General features: G+C 50.5%; 1 protein-coding gene across 1 annotated transcript in view; it reads right to left on the bottom strand.

Moving 5' to 3' along the window:
- Nucleotides 1–24695, bottom strand: part of LOC119972301 (protein FAM135B-like) — a 543933-nt gene that overhangs the window by 364031 nt on the left and 155207 nt on the right. The window contains exon 2 of the mRNA XM_038808790.1: nucleotides 17339–17435. Within this exon, the coding sequence (XP_038664718.1) occupies nucleotides 17339–17415 (77 nt within the window). The 5' untranslated portion in view covers nucleotides 17416–17435. The remainder of the gene's footprint in view (nucleotides 1–17338; nucleotides 17436–24695) is intronic.

The following is a 24695-nucleotide window of genomic DNA, read 5'->3' as shown; positions in this document are numbered from 1 at the left end:
TGATGTCATCAGGAACATGAACTGGGGTCTCAGATGTTCACCATACCTATTTTCATAGGACACTATAATAGGAGGCACAGTCGGTTGCGTAAATAAGAACAATAGTTAGACACCAACATTGACAAATTGGTGTGCTTGGCAAAACTATGTTGAAGTGTGACGTAACCCACTTTAGATCCAAGAAAGATAAATAATTTCCAAATGGTGAGACAATAGAAACTGTGGATAAGCAAAGGGACTTGAGCATTTAGATACATAAATCATTTAAAAGCCAATGCACAGGCATAATAATTAATCTAAAGACTACAAGAATGTTTGTCTGCATCGCAGGGGGCTAGAATACAGAGATAGTTGTTTCAGTTTAATAGAATGGTGGCCAGTTTTACTATTGACTAACACGGATAACACAGGACTGCATTTTGGCACAGTGGTTAGCACTATTGACTCACAGGGACCCGGGTTCAATTCTGGCCTTGGGTCACTTTCTGTGTGGAATTTGCGCATCTCCAAGTGTCTGCATGGTTTTCCTCCGGTTTCCTCCCACAATCCAAAGATGTGCAGTTTAGGAGGATTGGCCATGCTAAAGTGCCCCTTAGTGTCCAGACATATGCAGGTTAGGTTATGGGGTTATTGGAATAGGGTGGGGTGCATAGGGGGAGTGGACATGGGTGCCCATTGAAGGAGGTGTCCTGCGGTGTCTTTCAACTGAATAGCTAGGATGCCACTAGAGTAGTTCTACATAAATTAGTTTATTAAGGATTGAGATTTTTTGAAGAGTTTTATATAGGTTTTTTGAGCAGTTTTATAAGGGGCTCTACGAATCGGAGCACAGGATCTCACTATATCCGGCTGATCTGCTACTTTATTTTTCAGACCTACTAGGAGGCATTGGAGGAATTATGAATATTCTGGAGGAGCTTGGCCGGTTCTCCGCTTATAAGTTAAATGTGGGGAAGAGTGAGATCTTCCCGATCGAGAAAAGGGGGTAGGAGAGGAGGTTAGGCGAGCTGCCACTTAAGGTGGTGGGGGAAAGCTTCAGATATTTGGGCATCCAGGTGGTGTGGGGAAGGGATCTACTACGTAAATTGAATTTGGCACGATTGGTGGAACAGATGAGGGGGGATTTTTTAGAGGTGGGATGTGCTCCCGTTATCATTGGCAGTGTGGGTGCAGGCAGTGAAAATGATGCTACTCCTTTGGGGGGGGGTGTCCAGTCGGCATGGGAGTGGATGGAGGCAGCCTCTTGTAGGGGCATAAGCTGAGGGGCATTGTTGACGGTGTCTCCGCCATTCTCGCCGGCCTGGTACTCCACAATCCTCGTGGTGGCTCTGCGGGTATGGAGACAGCAGCTGAGCTTGGAAAGTGCTTCGGTGTGGGCACCGATTTGCGGGAATCATAAATTTGCACTGGGATCGAGCGGTTTGGGGACCAGTTTGTGGCAGACAGCTTTTCGAGTTTAGAGGAATTGGAGGAGGAGTATGAGCTGCCCAGCGAGAATGGGTTCTGGTACGTACAGGTGTGGGATTATGTGAGGAAGCAGGTGCCGTCATTTCCCGACCTGCCGCTCCCAGGGCTACAGGATAATGTTGTATTGAAAGCAGAAGTGGCTTGTGGGGATAGGGTGGAAGTGAGGGCTTGAGTGGGTCAGTGCAGACTCGATGGGCCAAATGGCCTCCTTCTGCACTGTATGTTCTATGTAAGGTATCCAAGATTTACAAGGAGTTAATGGACAGGGAGGGAGCCCCGATAGGAGATGTCAAACGGAAGTGGGAGGAGGAGCTGGGGGGGGGGGGGGGGGGGGGGGGGAGAATGGACGCTGGGTTGTGGGAGGAGGCTTTGAGGAGTGTGAATGCATCTTCGTTGTGTGCCAGTCTATTCGGTGCAAGGTAGTGCATAGGGCACATATGACGGGCGGAGGATAGGTGTTGGTGGTGCTCGGGTAGGCAGTGAACCATGTTCACATGTTCTGGGCATGTATGAAGCTGAAGGGGCTCTGGCAGGGGTTCAAAAATGTAATGTCCGATTTGCTGAATGTGAACGTGGTCCAGAATCCAGAAGTGCCGATATTTGGTGTGTCAGAAGTCTCAGGAGTCCAGGCGCGCGAGAGGCTGACATTTTAGCCTTTGCCTCCCTGGTAGCCTGGAGATGGATTTTGCTGGAGTGGAGGGACCCGGAGCCACTGAAAAAAGTAAAGTTCGCCTTAAGAGCTTAGGATGGTCAGTTGACGGGTTTGCCCAGAGATGGAAGCCATTCATCAACTTCTTCAAGGAAAACAGAGGTATCAGCGGGGGTGGGGAACGACAGGAGGGAGATTGGGGCATTCAGTTAGTTATGTATTTGTTATGAGGTTTTTTGTTTGCTCTTACTCTTGTTTTTGTTGTGTTTAAGGTATATACAAATTCCTTAATAAAAATATTTTTAAAAACTTGCAAAAAATGGAATTCGTTTGGAACTAACTTCCACAAACAGCAATTGATAGGAGGTTAATTGTTCATTTTAAATATATTATACATATATTTTATACATATTTTTAATGTTTTTATTGCTTTTCATATTTTATGGTACATAATTCCAGTTTGTACATTCACATAGTTCCTCTTTCTGGGAGGGGGGAGGGTCATTGAGACCCCCCCCAAAAAGGATGAGACGTGTGTACATATATATGTGTTCTGAATTAGAACTTTCTGACTGTCTACATGTTTCTATCCCCCCTCCCCTGTGGCTGTGGTCCTTTTCTGCTCTTCGCCCGGTTTGGGCACTTTGTGTTGGCCCTGCCCTATGCCACCCAGGATGCTGGTCTTGAGTCTGCTCACTCCCTCTTGCTTTAACGACCTATACACAAATGACGAATTAGCGACGCTGGAAGAACGTACGGATAGGTTTCATCTGCCCAAAGGAAATGATTTAAGACATATACAACTTCAAACCTTTTCCCAAAGGGACAACGTACCCACGGACACCAAGACACTCACTGGGAGAGGAACTTTTAGACCCAGGCAACTTCGGGAAAGGGAGCTGCGCGGACCTGTAAGGGAAACTGCTGCAGGATGCACACACACCAGCCCCCCACCCGCCCGACGGGATGAGAGAAAATGAGAAGAACTAGGGATGGAAATGGAGGAGTGAACTCTGGATTAAAGCACTGAACAAAGCAAACTCCCCCTCCACATGCACAGGGCTAAGCCTAATACAAATAAAGGTGGTGCACAGAACCCGAATGAATAGGTTCTTTATGGAGGTGAAGGACAAATGTGAATGGTGCCAGGGAGGCCTGGTCAACCACACTCACATGTTCTGGGCCTGCTCCAGACTTCATGGGCTCTAGACAACCCCCTCCGAGGCAATGTCCTGGGTTGTGGGGGTGAGGGTGGAGCCATGCCAACAAGCGATGGTCTTCAGGGTCTCAGAGAAGCCAGAACTCTTCATGGGGAGGGGCCTACGCCCTAGTCTTTCCCTCTCTAATTGCCCGCAAAGGAATTTTGCTCGGCTACCGATTGGCAGCACCATCCATCCAAAGCTGAAGACTGGCTGTCCAACCAGTCGGAATTCCTCCAACTGGAGAAAATTTAATTCACCATCCGTGGATTGGAAGAGGGGTTCCACAAGACCTAAAGGCCATTCACCAACTTGTTTCAAGACCTGTTCATAGCCAGAAGCCAATAAAGCGGATGGGGAGTTTTATAACCTGCCTGCTTACCATTGGCTGGGGACTAATGACATGTTGCCCAAGGTGCCGCCGTGTCACTCTGCCAATTGGCTGAGGCTAGTCATGTGACTGCTCGCCAATTGGCCATGAGGCCGGTAGCCCCTCCTACGAGGCAGGGTATAAGAACCCGTAGCAGCCAGCAGTTGGCCTTTCTCTGTAAGTCGAATGCCAGGCACACAACTAGTTCATTAAAGCCTGATATTTGGAACTTCTTCACGACTCGAGTCCAATTGATGGTACATCATCCATCTCGTTACACGCCCCCCGATCCAGCGCCTCGTGCAAATGGGGTCCGGCCTGCAGCAAAACGAATCCGACGCCCTCCTTCACCAGGGTCTTCGGTGGATTCCTTGGACTTTGGGGGGGAGGGATGTTATAACCTGCCTGCTTACCATTGGCTGGGGACTAATGACAATCCCACAATCCTGTGGGAGTATGAGCTTCCCCAATGAGGGGGGCGGAGAAATCATTAGCAGATTCCCTGCATAAATAAAGCTGGCCAGTTTGGAACCAGCAGAAAGAGAGGAGTTATCTGCAAGGGAAGTTGCTGCTGTTGTATATATATGTTATTGTAAATAAATGTTATTTCTTTGAATCCTGAAGACTCGTGCTGGATTCTTTGTGGCCCTCACAAAACTGGCGACGAGGATGGGATGTTTTTGATGCTGCGCTGGAAAGCTGGAACCAGTACGCACAACGGATGCGTTGCCATTTCCGGGCAAACAATATCACCGAAAACGAGCGGCAGGTGGTCATATTGCTCACCGCCTGCGGCCCACATACGTTTGGGGTGATTAGGAGCTTTACGTACCCAGCTGCGCCGGACACCAAAACGTTTGATGAACTTGTGAACTTAGTGGGGCAACATGTTAACCCAACCCCATCCACGATAGTCCAACGTTACCGGTTTAATACTGCTGAGAGGACCCCAGGAGAATCCCTCGCCGATTTTCTATCCAGGCTAAGCAGGATTGCGGAGTACTGTGACTATGGTGAGACCTTATCAGAAATGTTATGCGACCGTTTGGTTTGCGGTATTAACAATGCGGCCACCCAGAGAAAGCTGTTAGCCGAGCCAACATTGACTTTTCAGCAGGCCATTCAAATAGTATTGGCCCGAGAGAGTGCAGAACGAGGAGTGTAGGAGCTACAGGGAATGGAGGTGCATGACTTGGGGCGCAAAACCTTCCGTCCGAAAGCGTCCCCCTGCACTCCTGCGGTACCTTGGGCAAGGCGACGTCCGGATCGACACCAGTGGCCGTCGGACATTCCTCCCCGAAGGGAGCCTTCTCCAGAACCAATGGATGAGGAGCCATGTCCGTGTCAGACTTGTAGGCGCCGACCCCGTCTTGGGGGCACCAGAGGCGCAGTCGTTCTGACCGAAACTGGGGCCAGCCCAGGGGCTATACCTTTCATTTGGATGAACCTGCGGCGACTACTCCCGAGGACGTGGAGACGGAGGACGACTGCCTGCAGCTGCACTGTGTGGCAGCTCCCCGTGTGGCCCCCATTAAAGTGACAGTACGGGTCAATGGTCACTCACTTGAGATGGAGTTGGACACTGGCGCAGCGGTCTCCGTGATCGCCCAGAGGACATTCGCATCAAGCAGGGTGTACAGACCCTTTCATTAACCGACACACAGGCCAGGTTGGCCACCTACACGGGGGAACCATTGGACATTGCAGGAACTATGATGGTCCCTGTTGTTTATGGACGCCAGGAGGGGCGATTCCCACTTATCATGGTGCGCGGCCATGGGCCCAGCCTGTTGGGTCGGGACTGGTTACACCATTTGCGGTTGCAGTGGTAGCACATCCTCCAAACAGTTTCTGGAGGATTGACTGAGGTGCTAGGACGATACCCAGATGTATTCCAGCCCAGTTTGGGGAAAATAAAAGGGGCTGTAGCCCGTATCAAAGTCGAACCAGGAGCCACGCCGCGCTATTTCCGGGCGCGCCCGGTGCCTTACGCCTTGCTCGAGAAGGTAGAAGGGGAGCTCAGACTTTGGGTATCATCAGGCCCGTCCGTTTTGCTGACTGGGCAGCACCAATTGTACCTGTAATGAAGCCAGATGCCACAGTTCGCTTGTGCGGCGACTGTAAACTTACAGTGAATACGGCTTCCCGACTCGACCGATACCCAATGCCTCGCATAGAGGATCTCTACGTGAAGCTTGCAGGCGGACTCTCGTTCACAAAATTAGATATGAGTCACGCTTACCTGCAGTTGGAGCTCGACCCTGCCTCCCGGCCATAGGTAACGATTAATACACACCGGGGCCTGTATGAATATACACGTTTGCTCTTTGGAGTATCCTCTGCCTGCGCTATTTTTCAATGCGTTATGGAGGGCATTTTGAGAGGTTTACCGCATGTTGCTGTCTACTTGGATGACGTTTTGATCACAGGGACGTCAGAGCAGGAACATCTGGAAAATTTGGAGGCTGTCCTTCGATGACGTCGCACAAAGTGCGTTTTTCAGGCGATGGAAGTAGTCTACCTGGGTTATCGGGTGGACCGTGAAGGTTTGCACCCCGTCGCAGAGAGGGTGCGCGCGATTCAACAGGCCCCCGCCCCGAATGACACTTTGCATCTTCGTTCATTTCTCGGCCTCGTAAACTATTACGGAAAGTTCCGCCCCAATCTGGCAACTACGCTGGCCCCATTGCACCTTCTGCTAAAGAAGAATCACACCTGGGTTTGGGGCCAGCCGCAATAAACCGCTTTCCAGAGGGTAAAACAACAATTGTCGTCGTCTGGGTTACTAACCCACTATGATCCTGGAAAGCCTTTGCTCGTCACATGTGATGCATCCCCGAATGGTATTGGAGCTGTCCTATCCCACAAGATGGAGAACGATAGCTTTCGCCTCCCACACACTGACTGCAGCGGAAAAAAAGTACGCGCAGATCAAGAAGGAGGGCCTGGCAGTGGTCTTTGCGGCGAAACATTTCCACCAGTACGTATATGGCCGCCACTTCACTATCGTGACTGATCATGCTGGGACCTTTCAGAGAGGATAAGCCAATACCGCCCATTGCTTCCGCACGGATCCAGCGCTGGGCTTTGTTGCTCGCTGCATACGAATATTCTCTGGAGCACAAACCAGGAACCCAGATAGGGAATGCCGACGCACTGAGCCAATTGCCTTTATCGACCGGCCCCATGTCGACCCCCACGACCGGTGAGGTGGTTGCAACCCTACATTTTATGGACACCTTGCCTGTCATGGCATCACAGATCCATGAGTGGACCCAGACGGAGCCAGTCCTGTCAAACGTTCGGCACATAGTCCTGTATGGTGGGCAGCATAGACAGCTCCCAGGCGACTTGCGGGCATTTTCCTCCAAGCTGTCCGAATTCAGCGTGGAAGGCGGCATCCTTTTGTGGGGGACGCGTGTGATTGTCCCCGAAAAAGGAGAGGAGCTGATACTGAGAGACTTGCACAATGGGCATCCAGGTGTGACCAAAATGAAAATGTTGGCCCGGAGTTATGTCTGGTGGCCAGGCCTCGACACCAACATTGGGAAGGTGGCCCAAAGCTGCTCCATTTGCCAGGAGCATCAGAAGCTTCCGCCGGCTGCGCCACTACATCATTGCGAATGGCCAGGATGGCCTTGGGCGCGCTTGCATCCGGATTTCGCCGGCCCTTTTCAAGGATCCATGTTCCTGCTATTAATCGATGCCCAGTCCAAACGGCTAGAGGTGCATAAGATGGGAGGCACAACGTCCTGCGCAACAATCGAGAAGATGCGTTTGTCTTTCAGTACGCATGGCCTCCCCGAGGTGCTGGTCACGGACAACGGCACTCCGTTCACAAGTGAGGAGTTTGCGAGGTTCATGAAGGTGAACGGCATATGCCACATCCGCACTGCTCCTTACCACCCGGCTTCAAATGTGCTGGCGGGGCGCGCAGTACAGACATTCAAACGAGGCCTCAAGAAGCAGTCTTCCGGGTCAATGGACACGAGATTGGCTCATTTTTTGTTTTCGTATTGGACCACCCCCCATGCGGTGACTGGGGTAGCTCCAGCAGAACTCATAGTGGGCTGGAGACTTCGCACCCGCCTTAGTATGGTTTTCCCGGACATTGGCGCAAAAGTATGCTGCACACAAGAACGGCAGGGACATGGTTTTTCTCGGCCTCGGCCAATTCGGCAGTTTATGCCCGGGACCCAATGTTCGTTCGGAAATTTGCTGGTGGTGCCCAGTGGGTCCATGGCGTAATCTTTCGCCAAACGGGCCCTATCTCTTACCAGGTGCAAGCCCAGGGTCGTCTCCACCATTTTCGGTCTAGAAGACTATCACTTTCAAAGATTCCCTGCCCCAGGAGCTCATTTCTACAGCCACAGAGACCATACACAATGGAAAGTATTCCTCACAATCTTCCTCTAGTGCCTCACTCAAAGCCTGCTCAGGTCGTGACAGAACCGCGTGGAGATAAAGACGCCGAGATGACGGAGGCAGCAAACTCTGATTCCGAGATGCAGACACAAGACACCTCAGAGGGGGAATCCTTGGGCCCACGGGTCGTAGATGGACAACCGTTGCGCCGTTCATCACGGAAGTGCCGGTCTCCATTGTGGTGGTATGACTAGGAGGTTTACGGTACCTCAGAGTAGTGCTGCCATTAGTGCAGAGGACTCGCTGCCCATTGGCTCAGGCAGGTCATGTGTCTCTCTGCCAATTGGCTGAGGCTAGTCATGTGACTGCTCGCCGATTGGCCGAGAGGCCTGTAGCCCCTCCTACGAGGCAGGGTGTAAGAACCCGTAGCAGCCGGCAGTCGGCCTTTCTCTGTAAGTCGACTGCCGGGCACACAACTAGTTCATTAAAGCCTGATATTTGGAACTTCTTCACCACTCCAGTCCAATTGATGGTACATCAATTTAATGAACTAGAATTTTGAAATGGAGCTACGGATGAAGCCAGACTGCCTCCGCATCAGCCCGCATGCTAAAAACGCGTCAGCAACTTTTCAACATTGGCTGGCATGCTTCAACAGCTACCTCACCACTACAGACAATCAACCAACAAAGGAGCAGAAACTCCACATCCTCCACTTGTGCGTGGGCACCACCGTTTACTCAATGAACAGGACTATGACGCAGCCATGGATCTCCAAAAAGGACATTTTCTCAGGCCAGTAAACCAAGTCTACGCGCGGCACCTCCTGGCAACAAGGCAACAATTCCCCAGTGAGTCCCTTGACGAGTTTTATCGGGCCCTCATTGTCCTGGGGAGAAATTGCGCCTGCCCACAAGTTACCACGGCGGAGCACACTGAACTGCTAATCAGGGATGCCTTTGTCGCGGGCATGCAACCCTCTCAGATACGCCAGCGGCTCCTAGAAAAGGACACTTTGAGCCTTGTTGAGGCACGGACGCTCGCATCCTCCCTGGAGGTTGCCGACCGAAACGCCCGCCCATATGCCCCTGGCCACACGGCGGCCCCTTGGGCAACATGGCACGCAACTCCCCTCACCCCCGCCGACTCCGACCCCCCCCCCCCAGGCCCACACTGCGGGACGCCCCGATAAGCCCACGGGGCCCCGCTGTTATTTCTGCGGCCAGGCCAGGCCAAGCACCCCCGCCCGCGCTGTCCGGCCGGCTCCGCAGTCTGCAAGAGCTGCGGTAAAAAGGGCCACTACTCCGTGGTCTGCCAATCAAAGTCAGTCGCTGCTGTTCCGTGCAGCGACCGCGGATCGCCCCCGCGCTCCCCCAGGGCCCCGGGCGGCCCGCAGACCTTCCTGCCCCCGTTCCCAGCCACCGCGAGTGGCCCAAGGACACCGCCATTTTGGGGCCCTGACGCCACGTGCGGGCCCCGGGCGCCGCCAGTTTGGGGCCCCGACTCCACGTGCGAGCTCTGGGCGCCGCCATCTTGGGGCCCCGACTCCATGAGCGGGCCCCGGGGTCCACGTGCAGCCGACGGGCGCCGCTATCTTGGGTCGGCACGGAGGACCCCACCAGTGAATACTCCATGGGAGAAGACGACTCAGAGCTCCTGCCACGACTCGCTGCAGTGACACTGGACCAATCGCGGCCCCGCACGCTCTCCACGGCGACTACGCAAATCCTCCTAAACGGACACGAGACGAGCTGCCTACTAGACTCCGGGAGCACAGAGAGTTTTGTCCACCCTGACACGGTAAGACACTGCGCGCTCCCTGTTCACCCGGTAAAGCACAAAATCGCTCTGGCTTCAGGTTCGCACTCCATCCAAATCACCGGGTGCTGCGTAGCGGACCTCACGGTCCAGGGGAGGATTTTTTTAAATTACAAACTCCTCGTCCTTCCCAGTCTCTGCGCACCGGCACTTTTAGGACCTGATTTCCAATCCAACCTGCAGAGCTTGACCTTCAAATTCGGCGGCCCTATTCCCCCCCTTACTGTCTGCTGCCTCACATCCCTCAAGGTGGACCCCCCTTCCTTGTTTGCGAACCTCACCCCGGATTGCAAACCAGTCGCCACTAGGAGCAGACGATACAGCGCCCAGGACTGGACCTTCATCAGGTCCGAGGTCCAGAGGCTGCTGAAGGAAGGAGTCATTGAGGCCAGCAACAGTCCCTGGCGAGCCCAAGTGCTGGTTGTTAGGATTGGGGAGAAAAACCGGATGGTCATTGACTACAGTCAGACCATCAACAGGTTTACGCAGCTGGATGCGTATCCTCTCCCCCGTATCTCCGACCTGGTTAACAGGATCGCAAAGTACTTCTCCACGGTGGATCTTAAATCCACCTATCACCAGCTGCCCATCCGCACGAGTGACCGAAAGTACACTGCGTTTGAGGCGGATGGGCACCTCTATCACTTTTTAAGGGTTCCATTCGGTGTCACAAATGGGGTCTCGATCTTCCAACGGGAGATGGACCGAATGGTTGACCAATACGGTTTACGGGCAACCTTCCCGTATCTCGACAATGTTACCATCTGCGGCCACGACAAGCAGGACCATGACACCAACCTCCAAAAGTTCCTCCGTACCGCAAAACTCCTTAACCTCACATACAATAAGGATAAGTGCGTGTTTAGCACCGACCGTCTCGCCATTCTTGGCTACGTAGTGCGTAACGGAGTGATAGGCCCCGATCCCGAACGCATGCGCCCCCTAATGGAACTCTCTCTCCCCAACTCCCTCAAACGCTGTCTGGGCTTCTTTTCTTATTATGCCCAGTGGGTCCCGTACTACGCCGACAAAGTCCGCCCCCTCATCCAATCCACCACGTTTCCCCTGTCGATGGAGGCCTGCCAGGCCTTTAGCCACAGCAAAGCAGACATTGCAAAGGCCACGATGCGTGCTATCGACGAGTCCCTCCCATTCTAGGTCTAGAGCGACGAGTCCGATGTAGCTCTGGTGGCCACCCTGAACCAAGCGGGCACACCCGTGGCCTTTTTCTCTCGGACCCTCCACGCTTCGGAACTCCGCCATTCCTCGGTAGAAAAGGAGGCACAGGCCATAGTCGAAGCTGTGCGATACTGGAGGCACTATCTGGCCGGCAGGAGGTTCACCCTCTTCACAGACCAACGGTCAGTGGCCTTTATGTTCGATAATGCACAGAGGGGCAAGATCAAGAACAACAAGATCTTGCAGTGGCGGATCGAGTTGTCCACGTACAACTACGATATCTTGTATCGTCCTGGGAAGCTCAACGAGCCTCTTGATGCCCTGTCCCGTGGTACCTGCGCCAGCGCGCAGATTGACCGCCTCCGCACCCTCCACGCGGACCTCTGCCATCCAGGGGTAGCCCGCTTCTACCATTTCATTAAGGCCCGCAACGTGCCCTACTCCATCGAGGAGGTCAGGACTATGACCAGGGATTGCCCCATTTGCGCGGAGTGCAAGCTGCACTTCTACCGCCCCGAGCAAGCGCATCTGGTAAAGGCGTCCCGCCCCTTTGAACGTCTCAGCATGGACTTCAAGGGTACCCTCCCCTCCAACAACCGCAACATATACTTTCTATGTGTGATTGAGGAGTACTCCCGCTTCCCTTTTGCCATCCCTTGCCCCGACATGACCACGACAACCATCATCAAGGCCCTCCTCTCCATTTTCTCCCTGTTTGGTTACCCCGCGTACATCCAAGTGACCGGGCGTCCTCCTTCATGAGTGACGAGCTGCGTCAATTCCTGGTCAGCAGGGGCATCGCCTCTCGCACGACGACCAATTATAACCCCCGGGGTAACGGGCAGGTCGAGCAGGAGAACGGTACGGTCTGGAAGACCGTCCTACGGTCTTCGGTCCAGAAACCTCCCTATCTCCCACTGGCAAGACGTCCTCCCAGACGCCCTCCACTCGATTCGGTCTCTCCTCTGTACTGCCACGAACCAAACACCCCATGAACGTCTTCTTGTTTTCCCCAGGAATTCGTCCTCAGGATCCCCACTCCCGACCTGGCTGGCCACCCCCGGGCCCATCTTGCTCCGGAAGCATGTGCACAAGTCCGACCCGTTGGTTGAACGGGTCCAGTTACTCCACGCGAACCTGCAGTACGCGTATGTGGAGTATCCCGACAGACAGGACACGGTCTCCCTTCGGGACCTGGCACCCGCCGGCGTGCGGCCACAACCCTCTGCACCAACACCCCCCGTCCAGTCCCAACCACCCCCGGCGCACCAGCGCCACGCAACCCAGCGCACAGGAACCCCCCTCCCCGGCCAGAGCTTCGCTAGCACCAGCCAGGGGTACGGACACAGGACCACGACCGCCGCTCCCGGAGTCACGGACGAGCACCGCTCCAACGTCACCAGCGCCGCTGCGCAGGTCCAGCAGGACATTGAAGGCACCCATCAGACTGATCGAGTCGATTTGATGTTCCACTGGACTTTGTCGGACTCTTCGTGTTGTTCAGTGTTCCCTTGTACAATGTTGCATATTCCTTTTCGGATTTTTTTTCTTGTTTTGTTTTGTTCCTCGTTGTTCATAAGTGCATTGTGCGCGGTATTGTTGTTCTCTTGCACATTCGTCGCGGGGCAGTGGGCAGGCACCAGATATCTCGGTACACCTCGTTCTCTCTAGTCATACTACCAGTTCGACCCCCCCCCCCTTTTCCTCTCCTCTCTCACCCCCCCGGCTTCTTTCTCCACAAGGGGTGAATGTGGTGGTATGACTAGGACGTTTACGGTACCTCAGAGTAGTGCAGAGGACTCGCTGCCCATTGGCTCAGGCAGGTCATGTGTCTCTCTCCCAATTGGCTGAGGCTAGTCATGTGACTGCTCGCCGATTGGCCTACGAGGCGGGGTATAAGAACCCGTAGCAGCTGGCAGTAGGCCTTTCTCTGTAAGTCGAATGCCGGGCACACAACTAGTTCATTAAAGCCTGATATTTGGAACTTCTTCACGACTCGCGTCCAATTGATGGTACATCATCCATCTCGTTACACGCCGCCCGATCCAGCGCCTCGTGCAAATGGGGTCCGGCCTGTGGCAAAATGAGTCCGACGCCCTCCTTCGCCAGGGTCTTCGGTGGATTCCTTGGACTTTGGGGGGGAGGGATGTTATAACCTGCCTGCTTACCATTGGCTGGGGACTAATGACAATCCCACAATCCTGTGGGAGTATGAGCTTCCCCAATGAGGGGGGCGGAGAAATCATTAGCAGACTCCCTGCATAAATAAAGCTGGCCAGTTTGGAACCAGTAGACACAGAGGAGTTAGCTGCAAGGGAAGTTGCTGCTGCTATTGTATATATATGTTATTGTAAATAAATGTTATTTCTTTGTATCCTGAAGACTCGTGCTGGATTCCTTGTGGCCCTCACAAAAGGGAGGTACATAAAACCTGCGGGGCAGACCACAGCAGGCAGGTGGCAGAGCCATGGAGGAGAGGCTTGATAGTTATATTTAACTAAATGTATTGAGGAATATGGGGAAAGTGCGGGTATTTCAGAGTAAGGTCAAAGATCAGCTATGATCTCACTGAATCATGAAATAAGCTCAAGAGGCTAAAATGGTCTATTATTGTTTGTCACAACACCCTGGGCTAGTGCAAGGTCAATTCCAGCCCCACTTACATAAAGACATATGAACATAAGAACTAGGAGCAGGAGTAGGCCATCTGGCTCTTAGAGCCTGCTCCGCCATTCAATGAGATCATGGCTGATCATTTGTGGACTCAGCTCCACTTTCCAGCCCGAACACTGTAACCCTTTATTCTCAAAAAAACTATCTATCTTTATCTTGAAAACATTTAATGAGCTCAACTGCTTCACTGGGCAAGGAATTCCATAGATTCTCAAGCCTTTGGGTTGTGAATCTTGACCTGGATTCGCAACACAGGTTGAAATTTGATTTTATGTAAACTAACCGAAGTTGAGCTCAATAAACTACAGTCACCGGGTTTATTATGGAGAGTATTATAATTAAGTGGACAGAAAATGTAACTGACTATCTACTACCCTTTTCGCAACCACGCCCTTCCTAACTTGCCCCACCCTCTATACATACTCACACACAAATACATACACAACATGGAAGAAAAAGGGTAGTGGAAATGGAAATAAACAATAAATAAAAATAAATGGATTAAGATCTTTGATGCATCCAGTCAACTGTCTTTTTGAAGTTCAGGCTTTCGTTTTGATACTTCTTCCTTCTCGGCTTGAGATTTTCTCTCTGGCAAGGTTGCCTACTTTCTCTGCAGACTCAGCATCATTTCAGGTTTACAGCAAAGGATGCGCCAGGCACTCACTGTTTTCAGGACAATAGAGCAGTTCTTTCACAACAGCAAGCAGGAGAGAGAGAGAGAGAGAGAGAGTGTTCCTTTCACTTCTAAGGTCTGAGCACTTCTGCCAAATTCTCTCCGAAGGCATCACGCAGGTACCAACCCCTGACCTTCGTCAGATACAAAACTGTCCCTGGCCACCCACTGGTTGCCAGTTTAACAATCAAACTGATTCCCGATCCAAACCTGGTTCCTATGATCCACTCAGTGCGGAACAGTCTGTCTTATTCTTTCCGAATTACAAAACCTAAGAACACAGTGTCCTGGCAAGCAGGCTGGTTTACTTTGAGTTATTTGCTTAAAGATGCATCCCAATTATGAGTCTATAGACCAAAATAATAAAATAAAAGAAATGGGAGCAAAGGAAATAAACAGGAAGGACTCTTATATGTTCCAATGTTCCTGGGTTTTAACAACAACATCTAGAAATTACACAAAGCTTTTAACAGATAGATGCACAATGTCTTCATAAATTCTCACTGAGAGTTTAATGCAACTATTATAACCCATTTATTTTGAACTGGTTAATATCTCCACTGAAGTAGTGGACAGATCTTTGTCATACAAACACATTGTGCACCATTAGGTTGAATAATTCTGGCACGATCCAATTTCTAAACCAATTCCTTTCCCTTACGTTTAGGATTTTATTATTGACGTGGGTGGGGGAAAGATATTAAATACAATCCCATGTGCACTTCCGTTAAGCAGAACATTAGAAAGCAAAGAATATTTGCCAAATCAAGCCAACTCTCCATCTGCAACAATGTAAAATCTACTTTACAGACTCTGACACACTTAGATTCATGAACGTAAAATTCTAAATCAGCATTTCCCAAGATAGGTTAAGCAAATCTCAATAATATGAATCCATTGTCACATTTCTACTGCTAAATCTTGGCTGGCTTCCCGCGGGCAACTGCAAATCCTTAACAAAATGGTTATTTCTTCCAAGTTAACCTCAAGAATGAGGATGACATTGGCAAGACTGCTTTTACTTTTCAACCATTGTTGTCTTTGGTGATGTTGGTGATGGTCAGTAGCTTTTCAGGTCACTTCAGAGAACGTTCAGCCTGACTGCCAACAACTCCAACCCCCTCACGTCCCACAAGCAACTCAGATCGAAATCAACTCTATAGAAAGCCAGCAAGAAGTGACACATTCCCTTCCCTGAAAGACGAGAGGAAACCAGACATGTGTGCGGGGCAACCCGACAGCTTCCAGATGCTTTTTTTTAATGATTGTTGCCATTACCATAATTTGTCAACAATGTTTGATCTTACAGAAAAAAGAATGACCACTTAATCATGATACTAGGTAGTATTGTAGAGCAAGAATGGAATTGACCAGATCAAAGGATGTCTCAACAATCTCTAATTGCACCACCAGTTCAGCTACCCAACACCGCAGGGGCCATTCAAACATTTGATATCTCAAATTGGTTCCCTTCCCGAATTAAATACTGATGTGAGCAGCAATTGAATTGGGGAAGCGAGAGAGCAAAAACGCATGATCTACCTAATAGCTAGTGACAAATACATTCATTAATGCCATCATGCATTCGCTTTCTATCTCCCCCCAATCCCAGCATTAAATCACATGGATAAACAGAATGTCCTTGTCCTCATCATAAATGTAAATAAAGAACATTTACTAGCAATGGTAAACGGTCTATAGGAATAGAATTATGAGTAGGTACAATTCTATGTATTTAGAACTAAATTCGTAATGTTAATTGTGGTTCACTCACTACACCCTCATCTTTACTGACAGCCTGCCAAGAACTGGTCAGTTTTTTCTTCAGTAATCCAAGGGAATTGAGACATATTGTGCCACTTTTCCACCATTCTGAGTGAGATCAGATACTTCAAACCTGGGGACCCTTTCCTGCATGTGTAACCTGGGCCATGATTCTACCACATGTAACGCCTGGTGCAGAGCAAGGTGTGAGAGGCCCAAATAAGGCTTCTTGCCAGGTGCGAGTCATCTAACCTGTGGCACCCAGCATAATCTGATAATTAGTTTTAAATGAGCCATTACGCCTAGTTAAGGCCTTATTCCCCTGGCACCCAGGATCTACAGGCCACACCAACGAGGCTTCAACCGGGCGCCGATTAGTACTGGTCTCCTCAAGCGGAGACCAGGTGTAATGGCCTCCACAGCCTTTTGCGGCAAAGAGCGCCATGGGTTCACCACCCTCTGGCTGAAGTAATTCCTCCTCATCTCTGTTTTAAAGGATCGTCCCTTTCGTCTGAGATTGTGCCCTCGGTTCTAGTTGCTCATAAAGTGGAAACATCCTCTCTACGCCCACTCTATCCAGTCCTCGCAGTATCCTGTAAGTTTCAATAAGATCCCCTCTCATCCTTCTAAACTCCAATGAGTACAGACCCAGAGTCCTCAACCGCTCCTCATGCGACAAGCTCTTCATTCCAGGGATCATTCTTGTGAACCTCCTCTGGACCCTTTCCAGGGCCAGCACATCCCTCCTTAGAAAGGGGGCCCGAAAATATGGTTTTATACACAAAAAAAAATATTTTCTTCTTGTGAAAGGTCCTAACTAAAGCTGTCAATTTGGTTGCAACAGGAAAATCTGTTTCGCTTAACATAGTTTCGTTGAAAGATGCACTCTTCAGGAACTAAATCACAATATTAGGTGAGGAATTTACACAATACATATTTCTGATCACAATGATATCCACCGTTTACATCTGTGGGTTATGGGCACTATTATTAGACAACGAGTAGTAAGGATACAATGCTGAATGCAAGATCACCTGTAGAAAAGGCCAGCATCATTGAACTCCACAACATGTACTGGCATTACTTACTAACAGTGTATTCTGCATACAGGTGTTTGATGTGCTTTTCTCATGGCAAGTAACACAAAATTATCATTAACATGGGAATGCAGCACTCACCCTCGCTGAAAGAGGTCAACATTGTAGAACTTGTGCAGTTCGACAGAAAATTCAACAGTTCCTTGTACTTCAGACATGATCTGTCGCAGTGCATCACCTGGAAGTAAAGAAACCAAAAGCAAGTTACATCACAACCAGGAATTATTTCAGTAACTGAAAAAAATTTTTTTTTACCGTATCCAATTTTTTTTTTACAATTAAGGGGCAATTTAATTTGGCCAATTCACCTACTCTGCACATTTTGAGTTGTGGGGGGTGAGACCCACGCAAATATAAGGAGAATGTACGAACTCCACACGGACAGTGATCCGGGGTCGGGATCACCCAAGTCCTCAATGCCGTGAGGCAGCAGTGCTAACCACTGCACCGTGCCGCCCTATTATTTCAATCACATTAGAAAATGCTGCATGTAAACCCAAAGGCATTCATTATATCGCCCTACTTCACTTACCACTGTAATCATTTCTTTGTTGTTTCTCTATTTTTGCTCAGAACACACGACGTTCTCTTACTAATGACATTAATTCTACCATTGCGTCCAAGCACCATTAATGTAACCCTCTCTCCAATACAATGGTTAAGTACTCCTACCCATTTTCTTCTTTCATGGCATGGTAAAGTTGCACAGGAATCAGAAGACTTTCTGTATCTCAGAAGACTTTCTGTATCTCAAAGAAGTAGCCATTCTTCATGTGCAAGGCCAGATGGGAGGGATCAGTAAAACACATCCTACAATCGGAGGGTTTGTGATGATGCAAGCCCTCCGTCAAGGTTCACACATAAGCAATTTCTAATGTGGACCGTTGAATAGGAGCAGAAAGCCAGGTTGGTTTTCCACATCCCCATGCTTGCCCAGAGAAGCAAAATGCATTAAACTCGGATCAGCTAATTCAATACCGATTCGGATCGCGACAATATCACAACTGCCTGCGATGACAGTCGAAGAGGGCTGGACTCCTCAATCAGTATGAAGCCACCCCCCCCCGGGGCCAGATCGCCCTGCGCCACCCCCAGGACCCCTGAGCCCGCCCGCACCACCTGGTCCCGCCGGTAAAGTAGGTGGTTTGATTCACGCCAGCGGGACCGGCATGACAGCGGCGGGACTTCAGCCCATCGCGGGCCGGAAAATCGCCGGGGAGGGCCCGCCATCAGGCGCAGCACGATTCCCGCCCTCGCTGAATCTCTGGTGCCGGAGACTTCAGGACACGGCGGGGGGCAGGATTGACGCTGGCCCCCAGCGATTCTCCGACCCGGCGGGGGAGGTCGGAGAATCTCGCCGCTGGTCTGTGAAGCAACAATGCTAACCACTGTGTTACTGTGAAGTCCATAGTAAAGGTACAGTAAAGGAACGGAGATATATTTCCAAGTCAGGGTGGTGAGTGACTTGGAAGAGAACTTCCAGATGGTATGCTGCCCTTGACCTTCTAGATGGTAGTGCTTGTGGGGTTGGAAGGTGCTGCCGAAGGAGCCTTGTTGAGTTCCTTTAAGCATCTTGTAGATGGTACACACTGCTGCTACAGTGCATTAGTGGTGGAGGGAGTGAATATTTGTGGGAGAAGTGCCAATCAAGTTGGCTGCTTTGTCCTGAATGGTGCTGACTTTCTTTAGTGTTGTTGGAACTGCAATAGTAGCTCACTGCAGTCGTAACTCACTGCAATTATGACGAGTCACAAATCCAAGTTTCAAGCAAGGCTGAGAAATGGAGCTTCTGTCATGATTACATTTCATCTGAAAATTGATTTTACTCCGATTTGGAGCCAGTGCTGCTGGATTGTCACCTCTCATTGAAGGCATTCCTGCAGGCTTCAATAGGTGACATCCTGACCACATAACATCTGACCATGCGATGTCTGATCACATGCGATCTGGTCTTGAGCCCTCTGCATCAGGAACATTGGGTCTCCTGTAGTTGATTATCTTGGCTTGTGTTTTTGCACAAGGAGTTCTGAGAGCCAGCAGACCACTTAGAAGCAGGTGGAGAGGGGAGACCGAGCAAGAGTGAGGGATTCGCAAAGGAATTGCTTTGGTCCCACCAACAGGTGATACTAGCTTATTTAAAGTGAACTGAAAACTAATTCAGATTTTTCTCATAACTAATACTGAATGGAATAACTGGCTCATAGGGTGGAATTCTGCCCTTATGAAACTAAGTGCACTGGCGAGCAGAACAAGCGGGGCCTGTCCCGTTGCCCAGAGTAATGGGATTCCACGGTGGATTCAGTGCTTGGAGCCACATTAATTATGCACAGGTGCCTTCCCCTTCAACTTCCCTGACTGGCTGGCCACAGATATCATAGAATTTACAGTGTCGAAGGAGGCCATTCGGCCCAACGAGTCTGCACCGGCTCTTGGAAAGAGCACCCTACCCAAGGTCAACACCTCCATCTTATCCCCATAACCCAGTAACCCCACCCAACACTAAGGGCAATTTTGGACACTAAGGGCAATTTATCATGGCCAATCCACCTAACCTGCACATCTTTGGACTGTGGGAGGAAACCGGAGCACCCGGAGGAAACCCACGCACACACGGGGAGGATGTGCAGATTCCACACAGACAGTGACCCAAGCCGGAATCGAACCTGGGACCCTGGAGCTGTGAAGCAATTGTGCTATCCACAAGGCTACCGTGCTGCCCAGATCTGCCCACCCGCCCTCAGCCAATGGGTTTGAAGGTCCAAGCACCATATTTAAACACCAGACCAGTATACTCATGTCACTCTCTCCAGCCCATCTGTCTTTACCAGACTGTGCAGAGTAACCCAGAGGGGAAAGGCTAGCAGCATCAAGAAGAAGTCTGTTCCTCAATTCAACTATCCTCCTCCCGAGTCTCTGCCCCACTTGGACTTATGCCCACTACACCCAGGAAATTATATTGTATCCCTTTGACCCCCTTGTTTGAAAGAATTTTATGCGGGTTTGTCAGGGTCCAGCTTCCTTCCCCTCAGTTTTCCCTCTGCCTTTCGTTGTTTGTCATCTTCATCCACCTCCTTGCCTCTCTGATTGCCATCGTGAGCCCTCACATTTCAACCACCTCCCCCCCTGCCCACCCCCATCACCCGTCGTAAAGCCCTCCTTCCACAATGCCCTGTTGTGTTTTCCCTTTCCCCAACCTCCTCCTTGCACAACCTTCCTTCCACATTGTCCCCCTTGTGTTCGTCAGGCCACCCCCCAGCCCCGGCCTCACCTTGCACTCCACCTCCCCAGTCAAAAGTGAGCAGCTGTTTTAATGAGCATTCAAAGAACATAGAACATAGAACGATACAGCGCAGTACAGGCCCTTCGGCCCTCGATGTTGCACCGACATGGAAAAAAAACTAAAGGCCATCTAACCTACACTATGCCCTTATCATCCATATGCTTATCCAATAAATTTTTAAATGCCCTCAATGTTGGCGAGTTCACTACTGTTGCAGGTAGGGCATTCCACGGCCTCACCACTCTTTGCGTAAAAAACCCACCTCTGACCTCTGTCCTATATCTATTACCCCTCAATTTAAGGCTATGTCCCCTCGTGCTAGCCACCTCCATCCGCAGGAGAAGGCTCTCGCTGTCCACCCTATCTAACCCTCTGATCATTTTGTATGCCTCTATTGAGTCACCTCTTAACCTTCTTCTCTCTAACGAAAACAACCTCAAGTCCATCAGCCTTTCCTCATAAGATTTTCCCTCCATACCAGGCAACATCCTGGTAAATCTCCTCTGCACCCGTTCCAAAGCTTCCACGTCCTTCCTATAATGAGGCGACCAGAACTGTACGCAATACTCCAAATGCGGCCGTACTAGAGTTTTGTACAACTGCAACATGACCTCATGGCTCCGGAACTCAATCCCTCTACCAATAAAGGCCAACACACCATAGGCCTTCTTCACAACCCTATCAACCTGGGTGGCAACTTTCAGGGATCTATGTACATGGACACCGAGATCCCTCTGCTCATCCACACTACCTAGAATTTTACCATTAGTCAAATATTCCGCATTCCTGTTATTCTTTCCAAAGTGAATCACCTCACACTTCTCCACATTAAACTCCATTTGCCACCTCTCAGCCCAGCTCTGCAGCTTATCTATGTCCCTTTGTAACCTGCAACATCCTTCCGCACTGTCTACAACTCCACCGACTTTAGTGTCGTCTGCAAATTTACTCACCCATCCTTCTGCGCCCTCCTCTAGGTCATTTATAAAATGACAAACAGCAACGGCCCCAGAACAGATCCTTGTGGTACGCCACTCGTAACTGAACTCCATTCTGAACATTTCCCATCAACTACCACTCTCTGTCTTCTTTCAACTAGCCAATTTCTGATCCACATCTCTAAATCACCCTCATGGGAAGTAAATGAATGCAAAAGGAGTTTGCCCCACCTGCCACTGGGATGACTAACCCACCAGAGGGAGAACTGCAACGCGATTTTCTACCAACAGGTTTTTGACTTTTTGGTTCCCGACATATTCTCCACGCTCACTCACCACCCAACCCGCCGTGGGTGGGTTGGAAGCATTCTGCTCATAGTTTACATATGATTGGTAGTAAGAGATTACCACCTCAATATTTTACATGCAAGTAGGAGAAATCCTATAACTTACTGATACTCAACCCCCTGCACACAGCCTGCTCAGTCCCAAGGTTTCACTCATCCTTTTACTTGCCGCTCCTCCCATGTGCTGCTCAAATTCACCACATTGGTGCTGTTCTCAGCTCATTAGAAAATACTGATTCCACATTCAACACAGTCTCCCTCTCCCCAATTCAATAGTAACTCCCAAAACGAAACCGGATAAATGCTTTACAGGGCTGTGGTGAAAGAATGGGGGAATCCTAACTAGAAATAATCCATAGGATCGCTACAGTGCAGATGGAGGCCATTTGGCCCATTGAGTCTGCACCAGCCCTCTGAAAAAGCACCCTACTTAGGCCCACTCAGCCACCATTTCCCCGTAACCCCACCTATCACATTTTTTGACACGGAGAGGCAATTTGAGCATGGCCAATCCACCTAGCCTGCACTTCTTTAGCGTGTGGGAGGAAACCGGAGAACCCGGAGGAAACCCACGCAGGCACGGGGGAGAGGTGCAAACTCCAGACAGACAGTGACCCAGGGCCGGAGTTGAACCTGGGTCTCTGGTGCGGAGAGGCAGCAGTGCTAACCACTGTCACCGTGCTACTCACAAATTGTACAACCAAAGAGCTGACAAACACATGATGCATCAAATGGCCTCCTCCTGTGCTGTATTATTCCTATATTGGGTCTCTTTGCTCAACTTATATTTGTCCAAGTGTATATTTCCATGGCAGAACAGCTGACATCAATTCACCTTGATAATGGAGTCACACAGGAGCATTCTGGACCACAGGCTGCCCTGCAAAGTACAACTGCAAAGTTTCCACCCACTGGTATGATTATGGGGATTTTCTATAGATCAACACAATCATTTTTTTTTTACATAGATTTACAGTGCAGAAGGAGGCCATTCGGCCCATCGAGTCTGCACCGGCTCTTGGAAAGAACACCCTACCCAAGGTCAACACCTCCACCCTGTCCCCATAATCCAGTAACCCCGCCTAACACTAAGGGCAATTTTGGACACTAAGGGCAATTTATCATGGCCAATGCACCTAACCTACCCATATTTGGACTGTGGGAGGAAACCGGAGCACCCGGAGGAAACCCACGCACACATGGGGAGGATGTGCAGACTCCGCACAGGTAGTGACCCAAGCCGGAATCGAACCTGGGACCCTGGAGCTGTGAAGCAATTATACTATCCATAATGCTACCGTGCTACCCTGCCGTAATTTTCAGCTGGAAGGATAGCAACAAACAAATGCCGTCCATTTGGAGTGCAGCCTCACCGATCATACATATCTCTGTTGCTTCTCCATTATCCAAATTTTCTAAGACCAATATGAATTACGGCCATGTCAGAGCCATGGCAGAGGATGTTTGATAAAAAGCAAATACACAAAATTACTTGTAAAGCACCCATCAAAATTACTGCTGTTGTGTTCCCTTTGGATCATCACTTCCACATCCCATGGCCATGATTCTCCAATAATGGGGCTCTGTCACCACTCCAGCATCAAAACACGGACAAGAAAGTCCAGTGTGATTCTCCCACCTGTAGGGGGCTAACAGGTCACTGAGTACTCCACGTAGCTCTGCCTGCTGATACGGGGCCCTGCACTTCCGGTCGGGAGCCCCCTCATGCACAAGGCGGTGGCCTACGGCGGCCGCACTGCATGACAAGGGGTGCTCACAACGCGGGGAGGGCCCGAAAATATAGGCCACCACCCGAGATCACGCGTGCCCGCGGATCAGTGGTATGGCTGTCCCTCAATTCACCCCCCCGGGTAAAATATAGGCCTCCTCCCGAGATCACGCGTGCCCGCGGATCAGTGGCATGGCTGTCCCTCAATTCACCCCCCGGGTAAAATATAGGCCCCCTCCCGAGATCACGCGTACCCGCGGATCAGTGGCATAGCTGTCCCTCAATTCACCCCCGGGTAAAATATAGGCCCCCTCCCGAGATCACGCGTGCTCGCGGATCAGTGGCATGGCTGTCCCTCAATTCACCCCCCGGGTAAAATATAGGCCCCCTCCTGAGATCACGCGTGCTCGCGGATCAGTGGCATGGCTGTCCCTCAATTCACCCCCAGGGTGAAGGATCGCCACCGGGGCCTCTGGCAATGGCCCCCTACCCACGTCACGTAGACCGCATACGCGCGACTCGTGGCAATTCTCCAGGGACTGGAGAATCGCGGGAGCAGCGCCGCGCCGGTTTTCAGTGTCAACGCCCATTCTCCGCCCCCGCTCTGATCGCGATTTTGGCTTGGAGAATTCTGCCCCATATCTGGGGGATATGAGCAGCACGGTAACATAGTGGTTAGCACTATGGCTTCACAGCACCAGGGTCCCAGGTTCGATTCCCGCTTGGGTCACTGTCTGTGCGGAGTCTGCAAGTTCACGCCGTGCATGCGTAGGTTTCCTCCGGGTGCTCCGGTTTTCTCCCACAGTCCAAAGATGTGCAGGTTAGGTTGCCCTCAGTTTAGATGAGGTTGCAGGGTTACGGGGATAGGTGGTAGTGTGGGGTGCTCTTTCCAAGAGCCGGTGCAGGGTCGATGGGCCGAATGGCCTTCTTCTGCACTGTAAATTCTATCTGCCTGACAATCTGGTTGCTTGTTTTCCATCGGCCTATAAAATTTTACTACATATTTGCCTAAGCGTCAGCAAATAGCATGGAAGTCTGAAGACCATTATTTCCACTGTGCTATAATATTTTGCAGATATAATTTGTTTCTAGCAGAAGCTTACTGCACCCATCATAATAACTAATTGAAATAAGCATATTATAT

The sequence above is a fragment of the Scyliorhinus canicula genome, chromosome 10 (assembly GCF_902713615.1).
Source record: "Scyliorhinus canicula chromosome 10, sScyCan1.1, whole genome shotgun sequence".
In the NCBI taxonomy this organism is placed as follows: Eukaryota; Metazoa; Chordata; class Chondrichthyes; order Carcharhiniformes; family Scyliorhinidae; genus Scyliorhinus; species Scyliorhinus canicula.
This window is presented reverse-complemented; position numbering and strand designations above follow the sequence as displayed.